The sequence below is a fragment of the Aythya fuligula genome, chromosome 4 (genome assembly GCF_009819795.1).
Source record: "Aythya fuligula isolate bAytFul2 chromosome 4, bAytFul2.pri, whole genome shotgun sequence".
In the NCBI taxonomy this organism is placed as follows: domain Eukaryota; kingdom Metazoa; phylum Chordata; class Aves; order Anseriformes; family Anatidae; genus Aythya; species Aythya fuligula.
The window spans coordinates 5,967,084-5,986,954 of record NC_045562.1 but is presented as its reverse complement, the minus strand read 5'-3'; the positions used below and the strand labels follow the sequence as shown (position 1 = coordinate 5,986,954).

Genomic DNA, 19,871 nt, shown 5'->3' with positions numbered 1-19,871 from the left:
TTCCTTACTAGTAACTTATTCTTTGTAAATAAAAAAGTTAGCCCTCTATGGTAAGCCACAGACTATGTTTTTCAGTTCTCTATCTTGCAGTTTCATCACGTCAGCAACATTAACGTTTTGTTTCAGTCATTGTTCAAGTCAGACAATGCTCACCTTTGGTCTCAGTAACAAGCTGGATAAAGCTGTCTGTCTATATTATCATTTCCTTTCTTTCTACTTAACAGTTGGCTTTTTGTTTTTGTGGTTGTTGTTGTATTTTTTAAAGAACACCGTGGATACAGACTGGTCAGATTTAACCCTGCAGTAAAAAACATGGCAGATATTTTTAACATGAAAACACAAAGCTCAGTTCTATACAATTTATTAATCTTGTCCCACTGAATGAGGAATTATCAAAAGCCTTCAGGCATACACAATTCTAAAAATGGCAGTTTTCCATAAGGAAAGTCCTTCCTGTGTGATGAAACACACAACTTATCAAAACAGGATGCAGTACACAGAGCACATGTGCATCCTTACTTCAATTGTTACAGCATTAGCCCTGCCTAGTTGAATTACTATTTGGAGTGCAGTTGTATTTGTTTTGGTGTTTTTTTCTCAAAGCAAATATGCTTTGTCCATATCTGTGTGAAGCACGCAGAGACAACTGGTCACAGAAACGAATACAACTCAGGAAATCGTGCATGGTTGCATGTTAAAGAACACGGTAAACCGCTAAGCCTATTACATAAAGATTATTGTCTACTTGAAAAGGATTACAGTCAGGGTGGCCAGACAAGCCCTGAGATACCATTTAACACAGTCTTTTATGCACCTGATGACTGGATTATTCCAAAACCTGGAGAGCAAGGTTGAAGACACCTTATCTCCCATCTCCTTCGATACTACGCTCCGTGAGTGGCTCAGAGCAATCCTGGAGGTCTGAGATTCAGAAACAAACAAGCAAGCAAACCCTCCTCTTCCCCTTGCTCCACCCTACACAAAGACAGACATAGAAAGAAAGGAAACATTAATTTATAATGCCAATGTTTATTTACATGAGAAAAGGTTTACACAATTTGAAAAGTTGTCTCAGCCAACAATTAATGCATTTGCCTGTCTTCAAAAACAGGATGACTTAAGATTTGGAGACGTGGCTTCAGAACGCTTCAATGATCACTTGGGGAAAAAGTACCAGGAATCAACTAAAACAAAAAATACACATTGAGATGACATTAATTCTGTACAAGCAGCCAGTCACAAACTCTTCAACAAGCAACATGCTGCCCTTTCAACCATCTCCCCTCCTAACAATACTTCTGAGTGAGCTCTCTCCCCAGCCTATGGAAAGCATGTCCTCACAGTAACTTTAAGAGTCTGCTGAAACAACTTTGCAACAAGTTTCAACGCTGACTGAACCATCCCTGGAAAAAGATCAAAGATTTGTTCAGTTGTTTGTCAAAGGTCTGAGATGCAATACTTCAGTAAATAAATGCTATTTATTGACAAGCCATATAAGGGCAAATGGAATGCAACTTGCTTTCCCATGACATGGACTACACAGATGTTACTTTGCAAACAATTTGGAACTCGACTCACGACTAAGTTTCTCTTAGTGTTTCCATAACTCCTTCCATCTCAAAAAGTGCATATGTCTTCTCTATAGTTCCTGCCAGTGGAGAAATCTCTTCTCTTTCTTTCTTTTTTTTTTTTTTTTTTTAAAGTAGTTAACAAAAATGGAATTCTAGGATGCATTCTTATTTCTTGAGTGAAAACACATGTTCTATTAAAATGAAAACTGGTCATAAAAGTAAAAAGAATCTTGTCTTTAAAAATCACACTTGAGAGCTGTGGTTATGTCACTTGTAGGAAAAGGGGCTGATTACCTGATTAGCTGGCTAGTGTGAAAAGCAACAAAAGTAAGACAAAGCAACCTTTCTCCTTTAGAGAGAATAAATGTCACACATCTACCTTCCATGATCAAAGTGATGAAAGAAATATTTAGTCTTCTCATCTCTTTATGTGAACTACACTTTCACTTATCCTTAAAATCAACCTCCTCCCACAAGGTTGTTTGTGGGAGGAATTTCTGTCCGTGTAATATTTAACAGAGGACAGGCATCACAGTGACAAACCACTATCACCATGCTTACGTGCATAAAAACACCCTTTTCAACAGTACGGTTTCTATGTTAATTTCTATAACAAATGATTAGAGGAATCAAATGGCATTTGGGGAAAAAAGAATATACCTTCTGGGGAAACAGAATCTCCATTCACAGGCACTGGTGCCTACAAAACAAACAAGAAACATCATCAGTGTTTTGTTTCACTGGTAGCACCCAAACCCAAAGGTATTTTACTGCTGAAGCTAAGAGGTACCAATAAAAACAGATCTTTCTGTTGCCCTCACAGGAGAACTTTCTACTTTACAAGCTTCTTTTATTTTATTTTTTTATAGGTACTGTACAAATGTATTTGTTGCTCATAACTGACAGAATAATAATGAGTGGCAGATTAACACCTTATGTAACATAAAGGGGGCATTCCTACCGCATTGTTTTTGAGGATAACAGGATTTTCTGTTTACATACTGAAGAGTAAAGAAAATGCCTTTCCAATTATGTTACTCTATGTTTCATTATAAGGTACACGTAAGAGAATACACACACAATTTACATTACATGCCTGCAAACATTTTAAATCAATAGTTACACTCTTTTACAACGACATTTTAACAGAGGAAGAGTCAGTTCTGTGGAGAGCAACAAACTGTTTTAAAACATAAGTCTGTCATTCTCACTCCAGGTCCATTTTAAAGCAGGACACACCACTACTCAGTAACAGTACTACACAGCACAGCCTGTCATACTACCTATAGGACAAGATTAAAGGCAGCTTTAACACCAGCTGGAGGCATGTTCCACACAACAAGGCTGTAGCTGCTCTTACAGTAACCATCCTCCACTGCCCATCCCTCAGCTCCTCACAAACAGGCAAATTCTCCAACTAACTGATGGAGAAGAAAGAGCATCTGGGCACCAGGAACACCACAACACTCACCCACACAAATGAAATGAAAAACCGGGAGGACATTGGCTTTTTCCATGACAGAAACCCACCCAAATTCGGCTCACCCAAGCACACAACCCCTGGACTAGACACTCGGGCGAGCCACGCAACACGGAGTGCCACAGCAGTGTGTGCAAAGCTTCCGGAGAACAAAGCTGCAAAGCCAACACACCTTCTCTGCTGAAAAGCAGAAATTCCTGCCTTGACTAAGAGCACAAGAAAGAGTTGGGGAGCACTTTGCAGGATTTCAGAGGACCCACAAGCTGGGCACGGTTTCGCACTCACACCACGCTGAGGTGAAGTCTCGCAGGCCTGGCTGCCTCCAAGCAGGCGCAGGGCCCGCTCTGCCGAGCAGCAAGTCAAACCCTCTGAGGAGAAAAGGGAACCTACAGCGTTCTTTTTCTGCCTTTACCCAGGGCAACTGTGTGCACAGACGGGTTACAGGGCCTGGTGTGACAGGATGTGTCCATATGACAAATTAACCCAGGACTTCCAGGCCGTACCAGCAGACCACCCCACCTCTTCCCAGCAAAAACCAAAGCTTTATCTCAGGAGAACCAGCAGGAGCTTGCCACTTCTGGGAGAACTGCTCAGAAAGCTTGAGATAAGGACTCAGCACCTTCCCACCAAGAACAGCTCAAAGCTTCACCCGACTGAACCGGGAGCCTCTTCATGACAGAATGCTTCCATCTGGGACACTGCTGGAGGATCCCCCCCCGCCCCGTTCATCTGTTTCACAACTTGGCACTGAACAGAAAATTCTGCTTCTACTAAATCCCAAATGGAAAAGCCCTCAAAGGACAAAAAGAGAAAGGCAGTTAACAGACTTCCCTGCTTAGATCTGAATTATTCTAAACACACTAGTAAGCACACATGTTCAAATTCTGCTGGAGATTTTTTAAATTACCAGGAAAAGCCAAATATTTTCCCTTGCAAGACATTTTTCTGCATTTTATCAAGAGAGATCTCATCGAGCAAAGCTTTCCTAGTTCGTTTTCTTTCCAGTATTATAAGGGAAGAATTATGTGATAAGTCTGAGAAACAGTGCGCTACTAACTATATATAGATTGTCTTGGAGGTTTTCCAATTTAAAGAGTCCTCAGCGGCTTCTTCACAGAGCAAGGGAGCAAGCAGTTCTCGGGATTAATGTTAAACAAAGGTTTGGCTGTCCTGGTCAGTTTTACAGATGGCAACACTTAAAAGCCTGAAATAAACAGTCCATCTTAGCACTAACACATGCAGCTACAAAGCTCTGTTCCTCCTGGGTTTAGTTTTCAACACGTACTAACAGCGAAGCTGAGAAAAGATGAAACAATTTTCAGATGCAAGGGAACACCAGAAATTTTCATCACCTAAAGTGTTACTACTCGATGGGTTTGTAGTTACAGGGGGCTGGTATAATTCTGGCTGGCTCAAACGTTCTGAATGTGTTCCCACATGCACGGATCATCTTCTGATCTCTCTGGGATTGACTAGACACAGCAACTTCAGCAGCCGCAGAATTATTCCTAGTTTGCCACCAATGCAGATGACAGCACACATGCCCCCTGTCTGCAAACTGAGTCGGTGGAGTGGAAATTCCCCAAAGCCAAACCATTCTAGTCCCACACCTGTAAAAATAATGAAAGGTCAAATAACAGCAAAATAAACCCTATTGGTTTGAACAGGGCTACCTCGGAAACTGCCCCATCAAAAATATCTGATATTCTGCATAGAGCACTGATCCTTCCCACGGTAAGCACTTGGTACGGATTTGTTTTCTATTTGGTTCTGAGTTCGAGTTCCCTTGCTCACCATAAAAAGTGGTTTACAACAATACTTTCTGCTTTTTGTTGTTGTTTTAAAATTCAATATACCTGATTTGGGGCAATTATCACCCACACAAAAAATGTCGTAATAGCGTGACCCAGGAAACAGAAGTGTAGGGAACCTGCCCTCGCTGCACAAGTAACTCAGAAATTTTGCAGTAGGCAAAGTATCTTTCTCACTGTAATTGCATACAAAATCTCTACCTCTGCTTTCATCTAGAAGTTAATAAATGGACTCAAATTAGAAGGAAAATGTATCTGCTTTTAGTTTCAAAACAAAACAAACAACAACAAACAAAAAACCCACAACCAAAAAAAAAAAACCCAGACACAAGCAGCTTTCATTTAAAATTACCACAGCCATTAAAATTCTGCAGCCAACGCTCACGTACTTTCACTTGTGTTTGAAAGACATGAGTGCCTGACAACCAAAGTGGGCAGAGTAGTGTACCAGACAAAAGGGTATCTGCTTAAAATGTGCAAGTCAACTTCCCCGCTTGTATTTAGAGCTTGACTGTCCACCATTCATGTTTCAAGAGCATTTTACTTTTCTTAGTTACCAGAGACTGGAAGCTGCGTGTAGTAACACCAGTATTTAAACCAGCATTGCAGCTTTTTTCCCTGTCTGAGAAGTACCAAGAGACAGTAGCCTAAAAAGAAAAAAAAATACTTAGAAGAAACTGAAATGGAATGATGGAAAGGAGTATGTGGTGACTTCAAAAACCAGTATCACTTCAAGAAAAACAATGCTGAGGCACAAAAAGGCAGGAAGTGATAACATTTGATAAAAAGCCAAGCGTTCGAAATAAATAAGACATTAAAGTTTGATGCAGAGTACTTATTTTATAAACTGGTTTTACTATCCCCATCCTCCCAAACAGGAAGAAGATTTATTTTTAATTAAGAGACAGAATAATGGATACTGCTAATTTGAACAGATAATTATTTACCTACATGCCTCAAAAGTACAAACAGCACAGAAATCAAACAAAAATATTCCTTTGAAAGTTTGTCACCATCCAAACTAAAAGTACATTTGCACTTGAAATTTCAGCTGCATTTCAAACATGCATGAAACATTGTGGTAAATTTTGATATAAGAGGCAAGTCTTTGCTTACAGCTGTGACAGACATGTCTAAAAACAGGTTTCAATTCCAAAATCAATTTTTCTTTCATTGAAAGCTTACAGTCCCATTATTCAACATGGGTCCAAACACATTTACAAGTACAAGTGCATAAATGTACTTTTAAAGAAATGCTGAAAGCAAGTAAGCTGAGCAGAAGTTAGGTCTGACACTTCTTTATGACTCAAACTGACTTTTCTGCAGCTGATTTTTTTTTTTTTTGCAGTCTTATTTGTGGCAGAATCCCACTCGAGACAACATCCTTACTAGAAGTTTTTTGTTGGAACGTTACCTGCACAGAAAGATGCCGTCTCCTTTAATATCTGAACTTGCCCTATCAGTGTGATTACCAAGGCAAAATACTGACCGTGTACAGCCCTCATCAGTTAGCTACCCAGGCAGATAAGCACATGTGCACAGTATTTGCCATGCTGACGGGGTCATGAGCAAAGACAGAATCACAGCATATGTTAAAAAAGAAAAGAAAAATAGAAGAAAAGTAGTACTTGGGGGTACTTCTCTCCATGTAATTTCTGGTAACTTTGTTTAAATTCCATCATCCAAAACAGCAAATTCTGAAGTGGAAGAAATTCTTCCCCACAACATTTGCACATGAAAGCATCAGATCTGCAGGACATTTTTCTCGCCTGAACAGAAAACCTGCATGTTTTAATTTTATGTTAATTTGCAAAATATGACAGGCATTCTTTAAGAAGCATTCAAAAAAAGCACCCCCCCTCTTTTACAGCAATGCATTTAATTATGCAAGTAGACAAACAAAGGATCCCTTTAGTGATTAGGGACTACAGTCAGCTAGTCAATGAGTTCTAACACTGGGTGGTAACTCATGGCAACAGGGGAGACAGAGAAGACAGCAGGCTAGATACAAATAGCAGTCCATCTTGCTATTCAGGATCAGAAGAAACAGTGCTGCAGAGAAAAAAAAAAACACACCAGAACGGTAATGAACCTGCCAGAAAATACAATTGGACCACTGCAATAGAAGGTTTATATTATAATGCTTACACTTCCCTCACAACCTTTGTGCTTTTCCTTTTACTTTATAGCTTACATTTTTACTTAATTAAAGAGCATTTCAGTTGTGGAGCTCTGAGTCTTCTTTCCTTTTTATCACTTTTGAAAAAGGGTGGAAAAAAACCTAAGTATTATCCTTACCGACTGCACGATTGATCGGGCATCCTCCTCACTGCAACAAAACGGGCTGCCACTCACCAGAACATTCGTGCTGAAAAATAAAATTAAAAAACATTTTATCCATCAGTGGAAAGCAGCAGCACACAATTAGTACCTATGGAAAAAAAAAAACACCTTCACATACAGAGCTCAGATATGGATCTCTGTCATGAAACAAGGAAGTAAAAGACGCAAAGTAACAAGTAATGCTGGAAGGGAATGAGTGTTTGGAGTGCTGTTCTTTGTTTCTTTGGGTTTGGGGGGATTTTAGGCTATAAATTCTGTGCTAATGTAAGCAGTACTCACAGTTACTTCTGGCAGCTCACTTGGGTACAGTTCAGAGGACCACAGTTAATAAACTAAATCCCCTCAAAAAGTCAACAGCAAAATTAACATTTGTAGGAGTTGAACACCACCTAGATGGCTAGCAGGAATGGTATGAATATCCCCTTGTCTCTTGTGCTTTAAAGGATGGCTAGATTCTACAGCAAGCCCGTAACTTGTGTTACAGTAACCCGCCTGCAGCATTTAGCGAGAAAAATAAACAAACAAGCTAAAAAAAACACAGAGGGAACTCCAGGACTAAACACTTCACAGGTAAGTTTCCCTACAGACTATGGGTATGCATCCTTTCACACCAAAAGTGAGTTTGGTCATGAGCTTTTAGGGTTCTACACAGTAAATGGCATGAAGTTTAGTTTCTCAAAGCAAGTTTTTAATTATTTTTAAATTGCATCAACATAAAGCTCCAAGTACCCCTGAAACAATCAGGACCCAAGTTTGAGTACTATCCTGCAGTGTTCTTGCAGTGCTGCAGCAGAACTACCAACCTCTGCAACTGTTCAGGTGTTCCAACACTTGCAAGTCACATTTTTCCAGCACAGTAGAAGAGGAAAGTGACTATCTGAACACAGCCTTCCCCACAGCCTTCGCCCTCTGGTTTAGCCGATGGTAATCCACATCCCTTGGAAAGCATCACGCAGACACCTGCCCACTCTTCAGGGCCTCTGGTGCCAGAAATGCTGATGCAAGCCCCTCCAGAGAGCTTCATGAAGCCCACTTTCATGTAGATGAGGCCAAAAACTGGTAATGAGCACCGATGTGGCATTCCCGAAAACAATTAAATCACAGTGACAAGGTTTGCATGGGATACTGAGATACCCCCCCAAATGGTACCAAACAAACTGGGAAGTTTAAGTAATCTGTGTCACTTTTATATAACCAATATATTTTCTGAACTGCTTACCGGTATACCATCATCATACAAGGTGTAATTAGTCAACGACATTCAATTATTAATTAATTATCAATTAAACACATGGGTATTCCTGTTACCTCAAAGTAAAACCAAAGCAGCTCATGCACAGCTGCCACGTGTTGAATACCAACAGTCTAGCACAACACAAAGAGGAAAGATGTGCCTGGATACTTACCATTTAATGGTGCCTCCATCAGCTTTTTTATGAAGCAAAGCTTTCCAGTATTCATGAGTGGATTTAATAATTTCAACAGCAAAATCCTAGTTTACATCAAGGAAAAAAAATATGATTTAAAAGGTTATTAAACAGAAAAAAAAGACATACCTAGTTTATTAACACATGCTGTTTCATGTGTTACTTTAAGGTGCCTCCTTCGAGGCCTCATTAAATTTCTGGAAAATCTAACACCATTTTTTTTTTTTTTATGAAAAGAAACGAACTTCACTATCTGTCAAATACACTGGCAACACATTCAGGACTTTTCCTCAGTGTGCAGCCAGAAAACAGGAAGCCTGCATGAAAAAATGAAGCCAGCACTCGACGCTAAACAGACACCTACAGCTGTAGAAAACTGTACCACGTCTGAAATGGGACAAAGTGTGAGCTGTGCTCTTCTGTTACATGTGCACATCAGGGTCAGAGTTAAGGTTTCCCCTCTAGTGGCAAGATCTGCATTTACTTCATTAATTGCCCAATCATATACTTAAGCATTTGCAACAACATAACATATCAGCTGCTTAATAGCTTTCGCTTCCTTAAAAACAAAAGTAATGGGGGGACAACAACAGAAAAGCTTTAAAAAATAAAAATAAAAAAGAGCCCTCAGTGTCCAGATGATGATATCTAGACTGGCTTGCAAAAAGCTGCCAGCAGAACACTCACATTTCCTAACAAGGAGTGACTTGGCAAAGCGCCCCTGGAACATTGTGAACTTCACCAGAGCTGCTGGAGCACAGCCACAGCCGCCTCACCACATCCTGGGTCTCCAGAAACACTTGGGAATTATTCAAGTGCTCCCAACCAGCTATGTCAGGGCATTTAGTGCCTCGAGCCTGAATGGGATATACCCTGTTAAAGCTGTCACTACAGCAGAATTACAGAGCAGGAAAATTTGAAAGAGTAGTTCCTGGGAGAACAAGGGAGAGATCAGGTTAGCCATCCTTAGAGCTTTGTGTTTGATTGATTTAAAAGACAGCTTTAGTGCAGAGGGGAGTCGGGGCATCTCTTTAACCAGACAAAACATGCAAAGTTGTCTGTGCTGGTTAGAAGGCATTTTACAACTTTGATAGCACGCTGCAAGCTGAACTAGCTGACACATGAACATCAGTCATTAGGAACCTGTGATTCTTCGCCAAAAAAAAAAAAAAAAAAAGCCTACAGTGTACAATGCATGATTTGCAAAGCATTTTGACACAGATCACACACAATTTCCTCTGGAAAAATCCTGACATTTTCCTCAGCAAGGTCTATCCCCAGGCCCACTTTCGAACACTGGCCATTTTTCCTGTAGGATGTTTAAAAAGCCATTCATTTTTTCTAAAAAAAAAAAAGGTTAAAATATGTTTTAGCCTTCAAGCCAAAAGCAGCTCAAGTGGTCTTAAACAGAATTACCAGGAAAAACTATACCTTGAACAAATACCAAATATGAAAAGATCTGCAGCCTATTGTCTACCTTGAACTGCATAGCCTTGAAAAACGTCCAGAGAATTTATCAATCAAGACTCAAAAAAAGTATCTGAAAAGACTGTCTGTTGATTCCTCTGACAGGAAGAATGAAAATGCTGTGACAAGCACTACAAACCTACAGATGCACATGGAAGTCCTGTCAGGACTGGGGCTGCATGTTTGTCTGGTTTTTTACTGACTTGAATACCGTATGTATTTTCCCTGGTAAAGTGCAAGACAGTACACATTATTTATTCCTATCCCAACACATTGTATTAAAAGATGCTTCATTTAAAAATTCTTTTTGTTCAAGGTTCTCCTCCTTTCCAGATCCAAGAACCCTACAATGTATCAAAGGGGCCATAGGACAGAAAGACGCGTCTTTAATTTTGAATTATCTTCACCTTGCCTTTAAATTCTCCATTGAAAGCAAACCCATTTTCTGGTTTACCATCAGGAACTTTATATAACCGGAACCACTCGATCGTAGCCTCAAGGTAACCCGGCTTGTGCTTCCTGACATCATCAATATCTGCAGGTTTGAAAAAACAAAACAACAACAAAAAGGTCATTTTTACTCTCAGTTTCTGTGACATTAATTTTTCAAAGTCTCATAAAGGGTTTGCAAGCAATTTGGTTTCACTGAGTACTTTCAAAGTCATTGGGGAACTCCACTTTATTACATTAGCTGCCCATAGCTGATATTTTATGATTTTACCACCGCACTAACCAGGTAAACCAGTTGCCTCCTGCTCTTCATTAATTAAAACCCAAAGGGACAATGAATAAAAGGGCCATAGTTATGGCAGGAAAAGGAAGAAAGTTCCATATTTAAGGAAGAAAGTTCCATATTTATAGACTTTCATCTCAATAGCTACCTCTTGCAATACTTAAGATTATTTCATAAGATTTTTTTTTTCCCCAGCTACTGTAGGGTCTACAGGCATTTTTTGATAATGGAAGAACAGCAGAGAAAAACAATTTCAACACACGGGTTTTAAACCAGTATCTCAAAACTAAATACAGGCTCGACTTCTCAAAGTTGTATTAAAGGCATACCTCTGCTCTTTAATTCCAAATTCAGCCCATTAGATACACGGAAGTTAAGTGCCAAGAGCGTTAAGCACTAAGTTTGCTGATAACCCCGTGGTATCTGCATCCGTGCACAGTGATAAGCGAGCTCTGCCTTTGCCTCCACAGTCCTCCTGTGCAAAGATGGAAGAGGAGACCAAGAGGAACTCAGGCCATGTCGGGGGCACCCCTGGGGGTGCAAGATTAAAAGCTCAGGGTAACACTGCTCAAGGGCTGTATTTTTGAGGCAAAGGTTCACTCTGTGATCTCAAACATCTCCTGCTGCTGCACATATCCCATGTTACTTGGTCGTCCTGTGAGGAGGCTACCACCACTCCCAGCACCTGCAGTAAGGTGGTCCTCGACTGTCTGAGTATCAGCCCCCTGGCAAATGAATCCTCTGGCACTGGGCTTTTCCATGTAACCATGAGTGCAATCTTACCTGATTCTGCTACAATAAAGCATTTTGCCCTGTCTAGAAGCCAAGTACTTTCTGCAGCTGGTGTAACCCTTCTCTCTGCATTTATTTCCCTCTAACAGTCATTTCTGACAGAAATGGGAGCTTTTTATTGCTGTGCTTTGTATGCGGTCCTCCGTTTATTTTATAACCTCACTCTGCTCAGGCCACCTTCTACAGTGCTCTTCTCCTTCTCTAGTGTTCTGCAAGTTACTTGCTCATTTCTCCCTTCCTGTTTTCTTAGCATCTCACCATCTCTTGCCACACTGCTCGCCTGTTTCATGCTATTCTCCAGTAGACAAGCCTTGCTCACTGACAGCTCCTGGTTGCCAGCGTGACTGCTGATGGATGGTCTTCTGTCTACCCAGCTCCCTTCACTGCTAGAGGTTTTCCAAAGGCGCTCAGTCCATGGGATTAACACCCAGCTGTGCCCTTTCCATCTTCAGGTGCCTAAATGCCTCCTTAAAATCTAGTCTGAGCCCAAACAAAGACATTCAAGTATTTCTAGAGACCAGCACAAGACTTTTTACCTTCCCTTACTACACACCGCTCAACTCTGTAGAGGCTGCTGAGGGAGATGACTTGTGGACTGAACTGTGAGACCAAACATCCACAAGAAGACAGGCTGAGCACACTCACACATCTTGTAGATGCCACTCCCGAATTCCACTGGATCATACATTACCCACAGAATAAAGCAGAAAACCTTGAAGAACCCTACGTAAATTTTTGCTTCTGCACACACTTAATAGAGCTACGTGTTTATGGACTCGGAGTAAAACACAGTTTGAACTTGGCTGCTGGCCATCTGCCTGTAGAAGATTAGGGAGTTGCACTGGCAGAATCCCAGAAGAAAAAAAAAAAGCAAGGGCACATAAGGCTGTGCTGGAGGCAGGTCTTTTAGCTGGAATGCAGATTTAAGAGTACAAGAAGCCTTTCACAGAGGTCGGTAGAGGAGACCAACAAAGAAGGAATGACTTCGAAAAGGGTGGTCTTGGTCAGAGCCAAGATGCTTCTTTTGGACCCTAGTAAAACTACAGCTCCAATTCCCATCAGTTGCAGGGCTCCAGTGCATCATCCAGTTCTCTCCAAGCAAGGGAACTGCCCTCCTCCCATCGAGCCCTCGTGATCTCCTTCTCTTGTGAGGTTTGAACTCACGATTTCAAGTACTTGCTGAAGAGACAGTATCTCCTCAAGTCTGCAAAGCAAAGCAGGCTGCCGCAGCAATTTCCTTGACTCCCAGTGGTGGATGAACTCCAGGTTTCTGTCTCCGGTCACTGCTTAAATTCAAGCATACTTTCTCAGACTGCTGCTCTTTTTTTCTGGTTCCTGTTCCAATAAACCTCTCACCTAACTGTGCTTCTCCATTCCTTTGGCTTGGCTATTTGCCTCCCATTCCCATAAAAAATTGTTCATCAAAAGTGCTTGACTGTCTTCTAAGTGACATTTGAGCCCCTCCCCATCTGGCATTCCTTATTTACAGGCTTTGTTTATCATTGTTAAAAGGACCCAACTAACAGAATAAGGCTTCAGGACAGGCTTTCATTACCTCCTTCAGACAGGGACAATCACCTCCAGGGTCAGAATGATCTCTGATTTCACGTTCTTACTACTGAAAATATAGGTCTGATTCAGTTTACCTAAGTCAGGAATAGTGCTGTAGCATTATATGGCCCCTGAAATACTGACTGCTATATATTCTGAGGGCTTAAGAAGAAGGACAGTGGTTGCTTATGTTTCCCTGGCTCCTTGCAAGCTGTTCTCCTTCACCCGCCATGCTTTACTTTGCTTTTCCTTATTATGATGGCCAGCTACAGGACACCAAATGAAGCTTAAGCTGCTGACAAAACAAAAAAAAAAAGAAACTGCATTATAATGGGAGCTGGTGGGCAAGCAGCAGGAAAAAGCACAACCAAAAAAAAAAAAAAATCAATCCTGTTGCTGTGGAGTCAGCACACAGCACAAAATACACGGAAAACAGCAGCTCTGCCATCACTCAACAGCTAGCTCTTCAGTTTATTAAAAGGCACCATAGAAAAGCTTAGAAGACAGCTTGAAAGACACTTTCTTTGAAAGCCAAAAAGCATCTTAGGGGCATCAAGTGGAAGAAGAGAAAAATATCTGAAGATAACAGAACAAGCAAAGAAAGGTAGAAGAAAATATAATGATAAGCAGTATAGTAATATACCGCACTCCTACCTATAGAAGCAGTTGTGCATTATGAGGAGGAAGAAACGAGTCGGAGTTAGATGTCCTCTCCACAGCACACACTGACCCTGACTGCTCGCCCTTCCTCAGAGCTTGTGCTCCCACTGATGCAAAGGAGGCTAAGCGTGCACGGAAGCAGCAAGCACGTAGCTAGTGTAGTACGGTTTCATCTCTGCAGGCAAGCCCTCAGAGTGGCAGAGACCAGCAAGGTCAGGCTCCTGCAGGTCCATTTTCAACGTGTATCCGCCAGCTCTGTGTGGCGATTCCTTTCAATTGCCTACATACAACCACAGATCCCATTTGTCCGGGCACCAAAGTTAAGCAACAAGGGTTAAAAAGAATTGGCTAATCACTTGAAGGGTTGCAGTTGAGGCTCAATAAGGAAAATCTCAAGAGGCTGGCACGAACAACTGCTGCTAGCTCTCCGTCAAGGGAGCGAGCCAATGCAAACGCGGCTCCCAATTCTATCAGGCTTTACAAAAGGGAGCGACAAAAGCATTTGTACAGAACTACCATTTTTAGTACAACAGATGCTGCTTCTTGCAAGCAAAGCTAAAACAACATGCTTGCAGCAAGCTTTCTAAACAAGGTCTGTGGGAAGGGAGGACATATGTTTTTAATAACATCTTATAAACATTTACAGGAAGCAGCAGCTACATTCCATATAAAGGCATTTGGTGTATTTTGTGCAGCGTGGTGTGAGGGAGTAGGAGGGGAGCCCCAGCACAGATAATTAATTCCTTTATATTTAATGCTTACACAAATCCACAACAAAGGTTTTCAGGGCCTCTGCTGCTGCTCTGCATATAAATACACTAATATGCAAGGCTATATAACAATATACGGGACAAAGCGTGCAAGAGACTTCTTCCCCCATTGAGGGTTTGATCACGTAAACTCAAAAAGCCAATCTGGAGTTGGACACTGGCAAAGAAGCACAGTTAACTATAGCAGAGCTGGCAGAAATCGCCAACTGCTGCTGAACATATTCAGGGTTCTTCCCAGTGAGCAGTGGTGTAAAATGGTTGCTAAAATCCCAGGCAGGTAAATCACCTCGGAAATGCCATCCAGCATTCGGGATTTGTCTGATTCACCTCAGGCAGGTAAAACGACCTTTTGAGAGTCAGACCTTCCAGTCTCCAGTCTTTCTGCTTCAACTGCAGGTCACCTGCAAAACCTCTTGTCCGACACAAAGATGCTGCACTCATTTAGACCAAATTACAGCACCAAAATATTGCTCGCCCTTCCTGAGCCCAATCTTGCGAAGCGCATCAGATATGTATGCGAATTTCAATGCCTTAAATTAAATCTAAATTATGAGATAAGCAGACAGGCAGCCTTTCCAGTCCAAGAATCTGTTTTTTCTCTTGGCCAGTATGCTACATTAAAAAAAAAAAAAAAAAAAACAGGCCTATTACACTGCCAAGATTTAGTGTTTCAGTGTGCTGGGAGCTTTTAGGCCCTCTCCCAGACCCTGGTCTGAAGTTACTTTGCTGGCCATCTGGCTAGCAACTGCCTGAGTAGAAAGACAGCGCAGTGGTTTTCAGGCAGATACAAAGGCAGATCTTATTGAAACAGATAAATCTGAACATGTCCAGGTATTGGTTTAAAAGGAGGTTTCTCATCCAGACACCTGCACCTCATGCACAGCTTGTATCTGGAGATTGTCCCTGCACCCAGCCACATTAAGTGCTCTAACAAAAAGCAGGTTACCTTCCAAAAGTCAGCCCAAAGACACCAAGTCTCTGCTATTCCCACCGACGACACCGTTCCCACTCGAGGAGGTGCTGAGCACTGCTTATCATTCCTCCGGGTTGTCACTATAAACCAGAGTTTTTCATTGCTCTGCGTGAAAGAGGGAGTTCTAGGCAGGGTTTCCAATTTAAAACAGTATTTATCAATAAATGCCTGCAGGACACAGTGCAGCGGAGTGCGATGAATAAACAATGAGGGCTGCTCAGAAGTTGGGACCGCTCAGTTTTAAGTTCTGTGAAGTCTCAGAAAAATCAATTGCACTTACGAGAACGATCACAATCCCAGAAGGAGAATATACAGAGTACCTGGGGTGTGCTTAAAGCAGCAAGAGGAGTTAACACACTGCGCGGGCTCAGGATGGGGTTTGCAAGTAATCACCACTCTGCTGCCTCGGAATTATCTTTTCCAAATGTTCACTGGGGGCTGTGCACATACTGCGCTGAAAGCAAATGTGAGGATTCTCAGTCTGATTCAAAATGTTTAGCAAATGATATAAAAACGAGTGGACAGACAGTAGGTGACACTTAGCCTCATCTTTCCCTAGGAGGCCACTACCGTAACATAGCAGCACATCAATTATTGATGGAGAGAGCGGTTTCTTCCGTCGCTGCTGTCTGTCCCTTCTTGCTGAAATAATTAACATCTTTGGGAAGGGGGGAAAAACAAGTATAAAGGGACATATTGTACTGCCTACTTCAACAGATTTGTTTGTTTAACTGCTGTTAAACACTAAGCTAGTCATGTTTTGGGAGAGCAGATGAGGGGGGCTATTTTTTTTTTTTTTTTTTTTAAACAACTCCAACCCTTCAGGGAAATCGTTTTAAACTGGATAAATATTTCTCCCATGTTCTGAAGCTCGTGAGGGCAGCTCTTTTCTTCAGGTTTTGCGCCTATTCTTTGATAAGAAAGGATGCACACAACAACCACAGGAAAGGGTTTCATTAAAAATAATAATAATAGCGAGACTCTTACTCCCTTCCCAAACAAACCAAAGCTGTATCATAGCTAACACATCAGTCGTTACCTTAAGAAAAAAAAAAAAAAGAAAAAGCATACACAAACCAGGGCTTTCAAATGAAGTTACTTAACCCAGTGATAGAAACTGTCTCAGTTTTACCTCTACTTACTGGACTCCTTTTCCTTTTAAATTCTCTAATCCAGTTTTCTGATAAAACTCTCACAAATTATTAAAGAAAAATAGGTTAAGAGTAAGCAGAACACCACGCAGAAATAGGATGCTAACTGCTTATCTTTAAACCACTAATGCTTATACCACATTATAGAGATTTAAATTGAAACTAACATTAACAGCAAACTATTACTATTTCCTTAAGCTGAACTTATTAATTTCTGCCAAATTAAAGAATCATAAACATTATATTTTAATCATCATCAACCCAAGAGTTTCTTTTTCCTCACTGCTTCTTCTCCCCTTCCCTCCCCACAACTCAAGTATTTCTCGTGTCAAAGCCACCTGCAAGAAAACTGCATGAAGGGCCACCAGCCCAGTGATATGCTTTATGTTCAGAAACCAGGAAAAAGTTCCACTGGCTGAGAAACATAATTCCTCAAAAAACTACAGGATACCCCTCCTGCTAGGGAAAGGCCGTTCTGTGCCTTGGAGACACCTGCCAACAAAGAACAGGCTCTGACCATACACACCTAATGCTATATATGAGATTTTTGGTCTCGTAACAATCATTAACTCTCAGACAAAGCTCACTTCATTATCGTGATTCCCAGTATGACTGTATTTGAGAAAGTGAACCTCTGTTTATCCAGAAAAGAGTTGCGTTTTACCTGTGCTGTAAAAACCTAACTCCCTCCAGGTTTACCATAATTGTATCTTTTTCTGAAAAAAAAAAAAAAAAGAAAAAAAAAAAAGGAATATACCTCCCACTCTATTCACACATAAGCATTTTACTTCTTGAATTCCATTTGGATATCAGAAGCAAGGTCACAGGGAGGACTGCACAGGATATTTCACCCTGCAAAGCTGGTCATCATCAGGGCCGATACTAGGGTGATCTGCTTCAGCAGCTTACGCTGCAAATTTCCAAGCTAAAAGGTGAAACCTAATCACTCTTATTAGGCAACAATCCCTGGAAGTAACCCAGTTACAAATGACAAAATGTTGCAAATGTACAGCCCTTCTCAGAATGCAATACAACGCCCACAAATACAAAAGGAAAAAAACACTTTCAGCAAGGAAAACAGTGTAGTACGTCATCTGAGTGAGTAAATATGTACTACTACAAAGGAAGTAAGGCTAATTTTAAGAGGTCACTTTCTAAGGGAATTGTGTTTATGAAGTCAAAAGACTTTCTGCCTGACACGCCCTCTTGAAAATCCCAGTGAACCGTTAGAATGAAAACACACATGCCCTTTGCGAAGGAAATATCTGAATTTAAACAATGAAAAAAAATAAAAGTTTTTGCTTCTTGCCTATCTACCTTTTCTTTTCCTCCGTGGCCCAAATTCAGGTACAACTGTTGCAGTTGCTTACACAACTTGCTCTAAGATAGGTGGAACTACACTTACTGTGGATATTCTGGGCTTCCGGGTCATCCACACCGATGGCAATTATCTTCCAATCTGTCTCTCCTTCATCAACCATACCTAAAACACCCAACACCTTCACTTTAACAATCTCACCAGAAGAACGAACCTGCAAAAAGAACATAATTTCAAAAAGGTTTGGAAAATGCTACACGAAATTCGTCTTTTATGTTGCAGACAACATGGCTTGCTACCTGTTCAGCCAGCAGCTACCAGAATTACAAGATCAATCTGTAAACGTGATACACATCACCTTCATGTTAGCAGCCTTTCTCCTACCTTTTCTATTCTTAAACCTTCTCTTCTCCCATCAGCATTTAGTTAAGGAGACAACGCAAGCTACAATATTTGTCCTTCTCTTCTACCCTACGTCCCCACACACTTTCTTGATCATCGCCCCACTCTGCAAGTCAGAAACACCTCTTATTCATTTTCTAGCTCTTTCATGCCTGTTGATTCTCTGCTTTCTCAACTCTTGGTCGTCATCTGTCTCTTGGACACACACACACACAGAGGCACCCACCCACCCCCAAAACATGAGCACAACTCTTTTTTGCATTCTCCTGGGGACCTTTTTCACACCAGGTAATATTTCCTTTCAACTCTTTCTGTCTCCCCTCAAATTCAGCTTTAGGTTCCTTCACTCAAGTGAAGCCACCTTTGCTAAGGTCACCAGTTAAATTCCTTACATAGTTCAAGAGATGCCTCATCCAAACTCATTAATTTCATTTACCCTATCTTTGGTACTGCAGAGGATTCTTTGCTGCCTCCAGATACATGCAAGTTTCTTTCAGTGAGCTAAACCTTTCCTTTACACCTATTATTGGTGTTTGCTGTGCCTCTTTTTCATCCACCCACTCCTTATCTCTTAACTGCAACAGGTTCCTCTTCTCTAAAGAGGGATCTGTTTCTTTTTGCACCCATGGGAGAACTCAAACCTACCCCCTATGCGGATTTGACCTTACAATCTTACGTGCATGACACTGACATATTTCTTCATCTTTCAGAATGCCAGTCTTATCTCTAGTACTGCTAGTAGGGGAAAAAGAAGTCTTTTTTTTTCCTTCCTGCAAATCTTAACCCTCTCATCCTCCATCCAAAACAGCTATACAACTTCAGTGTATTCATCTCCAGCTTTCTCTTTTATCCAGCACCCAGACTTTACAAGATCCTTTTTTTTTTTTTTTACTGTTGTTTTTAAATCACCATTTTCTTATCTGTTCTTAGACCCTCTGCTCATATTGTAGTCACCCCAAGACTGACTACTGCCACCTTTTCTTGTTTCCCACCTGCCGTTCTCTTTCAAAAGCTATTACCAAATCATTGAATTAATCTTGATAAAAACCAACCTTTGAACCGATCTCACAAACATCAATAGGATCATTATCCCCACAACATCCTGTAATGTCATCTTTATGGTTTGGATCTTCCCAGGTCTGTCAAAGGAAAGAGAACTACGAGTTACCAACTGGTCTGCAGTTACAATTCACCTAACCACTAAATTACTGAGATTAATACAAACACCAACAAAAATGTCAACTTGCTGAGAATGGACTTGCTCAAAAAAAAAAAAAAAAAAAAAGACTCCAAACAAACTATGGACTGTAACAAATGGATCAACTGCATCAAAGACACAGAAGACACTTTATGATATTGCAGTGATCAAGTCAGAGGAGCCAGAACATGTATTTTTCTAATTACCAACACTTGTGGGATTAA

The 19,871-nt window shown here is 41.0% G+C and overlaps 1 protein-coding gene across 1 annotated transcript in view; it reads right to left on the bottom strand.

Annotated features, from left to right (window-relative positions):
• Positions 1–1,009: 1,009 nt before the first annotated feature.
• Positions 1,010–19,871, bottom strand: part of PPA2 (inorganic pyrophosphatase 2) — a 35,800-nt gene continuing 16,938 nt past the window's right edge. Inside the window, exons 7-13 of the mRNA XM_032186192.1 lie at positions 19,502–19,588; positions 18,135–18,261; positions 10,507–10,634; positions 8,612–8,697; positions 7,161–7,230; positions 2,232–2,271; positions 1,010–1,184 (exon numbers count right to left, since the gene is read on the bottom strand). Coding sequence (XP_032042083.1) covers positions 1,156–1,184; positions 2,232–2,271; positions 7,161–7,230; positions 8,612–8,697; positions 10,507–10,634; positions 18,135–18,261; positions 19,502–19,588 — 567 coding nt within the window. The 3' untranslated portion in view covers positions 1,010–1,155. The remainder of the gene's footprint in view (positions 1,185–2,231; positions 2,272–7,160; positions 7,231–8,611; positions 8,698–10,506; positions 10,635–18,134; positions 18,262–19,501; positions 19,589–19,871) is intronic.